Source organism: Ptychodera flava, chromosome 22 (genome assembly GCF_041260155.1).
Source record: "Ptychodera flava strain L36383 chromosome 22, AS_Pfla_20210202, whole genome shotgun sequence".
NCBI classification, from domain to species: domain Eukaryota; kingdom Metazoa; phylum Hemichordata; class Enteropneusta; family Ptychoderidae; genus Ptychodera; species Ptychodera flava.
Window position 1 is genome coordinate 13,164,853 of NC_091949.1, and position 6,000 is coordinate 13,170,852.

The following is a 6,000-nucleotide window of genomic DNA, read 5'->3' on the forward strand; positions in this document are numbered from 1 at the left end:
TTCTCTCAGCCGAATCAAGAATAAAAATTGGGCGTCATGGTGCAAATTTTAAAGGCAGAGAAACAAATTACCGTTAATTTAATTACGACATTGAAATTCAAAATGGCCGCCATCCATGTTAACCTTAGGGGGAAAAGTAGAATTTCCATTTTCGAAATATAAAGCCCCTGATTTTTTTCTCACGCCAAGATCTTTGAAATGAGTCCTAACAAGTGGTAGACTAGAAATGTTTTGGAAAAATTGAGAGCCCAAATATCTGTCCCGAGGACCATTCCACCTTTAAAATGTCGGTAAGCCATGTCGGCATGTTGAACACAAAGCTTTGGATGTGAACGGCAAACTCGCAAGCCACGTACTCTACAAATAAACCTAACATTAATTACTCCTTATGTCAGTAGTGTTTAAATCTGAAGAAACGCTCTCTGTAAACACTATTAGTGTAAATCACCGGCTAGCCATCATTGAGGGACTGTGCTCTGAAATCTCAGGGGTGCCCAGTCACAACCGATTCAGCAACGCTGTAGACGGCGGGAAAGGAAAGCAGCAGCCTGATCGTAGAGTTATGGATTTTAACATAATAATAAATATCTTTATTAAAGTCGTTATAGGACGTAGTCAACTCACTTGCTGATCTGGAAAGCCAAGGTCAGTGACTCTGTACCACGACTCTATCCATTCCAATTAATAGGTTTAAAGCCCGACAACGTAGGCAGACTGAGTACCTGACTGTCGTATCAGAGGGATAGCTTGCCAAAAATCAGTATTGTGACAATATTCATACTTTCTGATCGCTATTTTTCGACCTAGTTCAGAAGTTACACAACCGACCAACGTAATCGGTTAATGGATTTTTGGTTAATTCGTCTAACAACCAATCAAAGACTCATTTTAATTCGGCCTTTCAGTAAATGTCCACAGCTGGTGTGATTCTACTACTCATCGGGGTTTAAAAATTTAATGGTGTGATGAACTCTTGCTAAGCAACGTTAATTATCTTGCCCTTTGCAATACCGTCAGTGTGTCGACATTATGCGTAAATTAGTTAATTATTTTTTGTTACGAACATATCGCCACGGTCGCTCACGGAAAGGCCGCTGTAATTAAACCTATAGGTTTGCTTTTACAAATATTGATCGTCTTAACATTAAAGTACAACTATTTGCAGAACGGAGAAATTACACATGAGAGAGACATAATAGGTTGTATCGAGTCTGACATGCTGCCGTTGTATGTCCCGTGTGGAATCGGTTTAACCATAGACTCTTTGAATTCTTGTCGTTGATGCATTTGCCTTTCTGTCGACTTACCTGTTGCGTTCTTGCATGAAAACAGAAATTAGAAGTTGAAAGTAATTCTAGGAAAAGACTGTCATATACCGATGATAACGATGAAGAAAATCCGGAGAGAGTGGTTTCAGAAGCCCTGAACGAAAGTCGCAACTTCAGCTTCGTGGGAACACAATTCAGAAGTGAGCAAATGATTGCAAGGAGCACGATGATGGAGAGACAGTGCATGTAGAGAGGTTCCGTGGAGCAATTGTGCGGCAAATCTGTCACTTCACTGGTGGGTGGTACATGCACACGAACAGTATCGACGTTACTAATAATACCTAGCTCTCGGTCACTGCCATGGTCTTAGTTTGTACGATATTACTTACCAGTAATGCTGGTCACGGTCACCGTGTGCTGGTCAAACTGCAGAGCTGAAACGCTGGCACTACGCTGACACAACTCCGCAAAATGCACAGAACATCTTTTCCTAACGCCTTCCAGCCTACTTCACAAATAAGAAATGCTGACATGACGTTGAGCGACTAGAGTGCCGGCAGGAAATTAGAGAGGGCGCCAACTGTGCTGGCGTCTGAGCAATTGTGGCGAGGTCTATTTGAGTGCATACGTACAGTCGCAATAAAACACCGATAATGTACGTGTTTACTGACTCCATACGTTCTTCCTGGAAAGAGTGTCTACAAATTGACTGATTTGAGACCGGGAACCCATCAAAGGCAGTTGGCTTTCAGTTTAATATTATGAAGCGGGTAGGGAATGGGGAAGCCGGTTTTCACGAACCTCCATACATTTGGTCTAAGTCCTCAACTGCGGAGAAGTCCTCGGTAATACTTTTTGGGAGAGTTACATTTTGCAAGTTAACCATGAGGGGATTACACCAATTTTTTGATGAATTTGAATTCTCAATGTGTTGTTTATAGCACCAATACGCGTGAACTTCGGTAAGAAAAGGCCAGTGATAGGAATTGGGCCAAAATATTTTCCTGGTCCGTGACGTTCAGCAGAAGTTATGTGGCGACGCGGTTTTCTTTTTTATTCATTTCTTTTTTATTCCTAACAATGCTGGTTTGGCACTATTGATGCAACAGCTATCGTCTCTTATTACTAGCTGCATAATACTTCCGTTTTCTTTTTAGCATTTTTGGACATGCAAACGGGATATCAAGGAAATGTAAAGGAAATTTCAAGGAAAGCAAGGAAATTTCTGTCTTTTCTATTGAAATTGCAATTATTACATAAATGTGTAAACGATATGGATATCTGTCCGTATTTGTAACAAAGTCCGTGGTTCTATCAAGGTATTAAACGCATCGCAAAATTTCAAGTTGAAAAAAGGGGAAGCCAATTCTGGCTATTTTAATTATAACAGCCTCTTTTTCCACACTCCTGAAATAACTAGCGATGTTTAAGTCCATATGTTTGCTCATGCTCTACGTTAGTGAGTAGCAATGATACACTGTCGATACCGATGTACAATTCTGTGAACTTTTAGTACGGCGCTGTTTAAACCACAGTGTCTTCAGATTACTTATAACTTTCACACTCTCATGATCCAAAATATAATTATCACGAAATGTCTCGACTGGAAATCATCCTTATTTGCAAATTTTCGTAAGAGGGCGTGCATTATGAAAAAAAAAGGAAAAACAGACTGAACTGTCCCTTGTTATCTCAACTGGATAATTCAAACGTCGGCAAATAAAAAAATCGCAGACGTAGCACTGCGTATAGTACACTGGGGCATTGCCAGCAGAGATATTTGCCAGCTACCGGTCTTATGGTACTACTGCTCTCAACATGTAGGTAGTCGTGTGCTACATCCATGAACAGACCAGCAAACATATTTCATCTTATATTAAGTAAAGCAAACATTTATTAATATCAATATTTATGAAATTCATATTATATTGCATCGTCTGATTTACTTTCTGCATTACTTTATTTACAAAAATTATGATCTGGGCCATTAGCGTATGACAATTGACTCCCCAGACCCTGTTACAATACAATCCCAATCTACTTGCATGGCGCAGACGTCATCATATGGGGTGAATGAGTTATTGTGAGGGCGCCCTAGTCGTAGTGTTACGGGTATGGACGTTGTAACTGTGCCATCAGGGGATCCCGTGACCTCGGTCGCTACTTTCAAACCATGAAAATGGTATTATGGAGCCGTCTGGTAATCAGAGTGTAATTTCATTAATAGTATTCATATTTCTTATTGCTTAAAGGGCCTGTAGTAGAAACATTTTTTTAAACTTTTATTTTGTATTGTCAATTGCAAGTTCTTGCTACTCCCAGCAGTATTATAAGACGCCTACTATTTACGAGCAGGATGCACTGTTGTTTTATACGTTTGAATTCCAGTCCGGACCAGAATTCACTTGTCAACAATAACAATGGAGTTTGCACGTATGGACTGAGTTGACAAGCTGAATAATTTGTATCTAAATATGCTTTTGGGAGGATAACAAGAAACAAGTTGACAAGCAAAGCAAGAATCATCAAAGTCACAGCTACTGGCTTTTTAATTAATACCACCATCGACCTCCCCGGGACTCTCAGATCCCCCTCAAACACAAACTTCTATCATTACAGAACTCCGAGACCACATTACTAGTCATAATATATAAATACGGGCGACGCGCTGACCATTAACGTTTATTTATGAGCAGGGCGAGAGGAAAGCCAAAAATTAACGGGCGAGGCTTGCCGAGCCCGTTAATTCGGCTTTCCTCTGGTCCGCGCCCACAAATAAACATTAATGGTCAGTGCGGAGTCTGTTATTTCAATTATATTATCAACGAACCCCAAAAAACCTTAAAAATTCACGAAAATTTTCCGTGCGAACGACAACGGGGCCCCAGAACGTGTTGGTGAGTAGTGCGCGCGCTGCAAAAAATTTGCAAATCCGGAGATTTTTTTGAAAAAAGCGTCTAAACTTGGCCCACAAATGCTCCATTTTATTTTGTGGTTGATTATGATCTTTGTACAAAGCACAATTTTAGTTTTAACCGTAAAGTTACTATGTTTACGACATTATTCATATTCACGGGCATGAAAACAAACCATTACCCCGTGTATTTGTTGGCAGTCACGTGGTTCAGCTCGACCAATTAAAACGAAATGGACAGGGCATGGTATCTATACAGTTACCACCCATTCGTATGCCCTTCAAGGCTACATGTATGACAAACTTCATACAGCATACATCTTCATTAAGGTAGAACGTGCCTCAAAAGTGAAAGACAAACTTTTGCTCAAACTTTCCTTAAGACTCCAAAGAGTCTTTCGACTATTCTCTCTCAAAATCAAGAATAAAAATCGGAGGGTCACGGTGCAAATTTGGTACTCCAGAAACAAATAACCAAAGCTTTCCCAATATTTGAAATTCAAAATGGCCGCCATCCCTGTGTTAACTCTATAGAGAAAAATAAAATTTTCGAATTTCAAAAAACTAAGCCACTGGAAATTTTTCTTTCACCAAGAGCTTTAAAATGAATCCCCACAAGTGGTATATCAGAAAAGAATTGTAAAAGTTTGAGAGTCCGAATATCTGTCCCCGAGGCGCGTTCTACCTTAATAGTGATGGGGTGGATGTGGAACAGATGATTGGCAGCTTCCAACCAACACTGAAATAAGACTACCCCAACCCAAAATAATGACATAGAAAGAACGGTTTATATGTATGGACAAGACGTTTACTGTCCTGTTTAAACAAAAATATACAAATAGTGGTGAATTGTATGAAGACTGACGCCATGTATGAAAAGCTACACACTATTTTCAGGGGAAAAAGAACCACTACAGAACACTGAATAGACAAAAAAGAAACGACTGATACAGACGAAAGTATTCCCGGAAGAAGAAATTAATCCTACAGCAAACTTTGTACAGGTGATTTGGACTTCAGCTGAAGTTGTACAAGACTTGCCTCTGTCCAAGTCTGATAGCTCTACTCAAGGTGCTTTCAGGAAAAATTGGTTACAGAAGAAGTAACATTTACAAAACTTCTAAAATGAGTATTGTCATTTCCTTGTGGAAGAGACTGTTCTTGTCTGGTTGATGACCATGTTGAAAGTAAGTGTCACGCTGAAATGCTTGAAATTTTAAAGTTTGGATATAATGATGCGAGAACTGAGGAATTCATTAAAAAGATCCTTTTGTATTCATGCTAACTCCCATATTTCAAGTGACAGCAGCTTTCCTAATAGATCGGTCTTGAAATGCACTGTGACTAAAAAATTACTGTGATAGGTCACACACTTTCACAACACAAGATTTTCTGGAAAAAAAAGACAGTACTTGGGAAGTATGGTTTGTTTTTTTTCTACACAGACTGGGATATACAGGTGGTATCTTCATGTGAGGTGATGGGTTGCCTGTTTCCCACCTCCATTCTGTTTGATGGCAGATGTCAGTGGCATGTCGCCAAGGCTACAACTACAAACAGATGGTTGTCGAGGTAACAGGGCATAGCCTTTCTGATTGGTTGTTTCCAACTGAGGTTATTAAAATATGACTCTGAGCTTGAGAAAAGTTGTACTGCAAACAACCTAACTCTCTGATCACTTTTACAAATCTTCAAATACCGATATTGGTGACCAAACTCATAAGAAAGCAGATATTTTCAAGAGATCCAATGATGACGTTTTGTTGCATCACTGTCTTTGTGTGGACTGGTATGTGATAAACATGACTGAGACAACAG

At 39.6% G+C, this 6,000-nt stretch overlaps 1 protein-coding gene across 1 annotated transcript in view; it reads right to left on the reverse strand.

The window, feature by feature from the left end:
- LOC139122730 (visual pigment-like receptor peropsin) overlaps positions 1 to 1,616 on the reverse strand; it is a 44,614-nt gene extending 42,998 nt beyond the window's left edge. Inside the window, exon 1 of the mRNA XM_070688402.1 lies at positions 1,308 to 1,616. Within this exon, the coding sequence (XP_070544503.1) occupies positions 1,308 to 1,514 (207 nt within the window). The 5' untranslated portion in view covers positions 1,515 to 1,616. The remainder of the gene's footprint in view (positions 1 to 1,307) is intronic.
- Between the last annotated feature and the right edge of the window lie 4,384 nt (positions 1,617 to 6,000).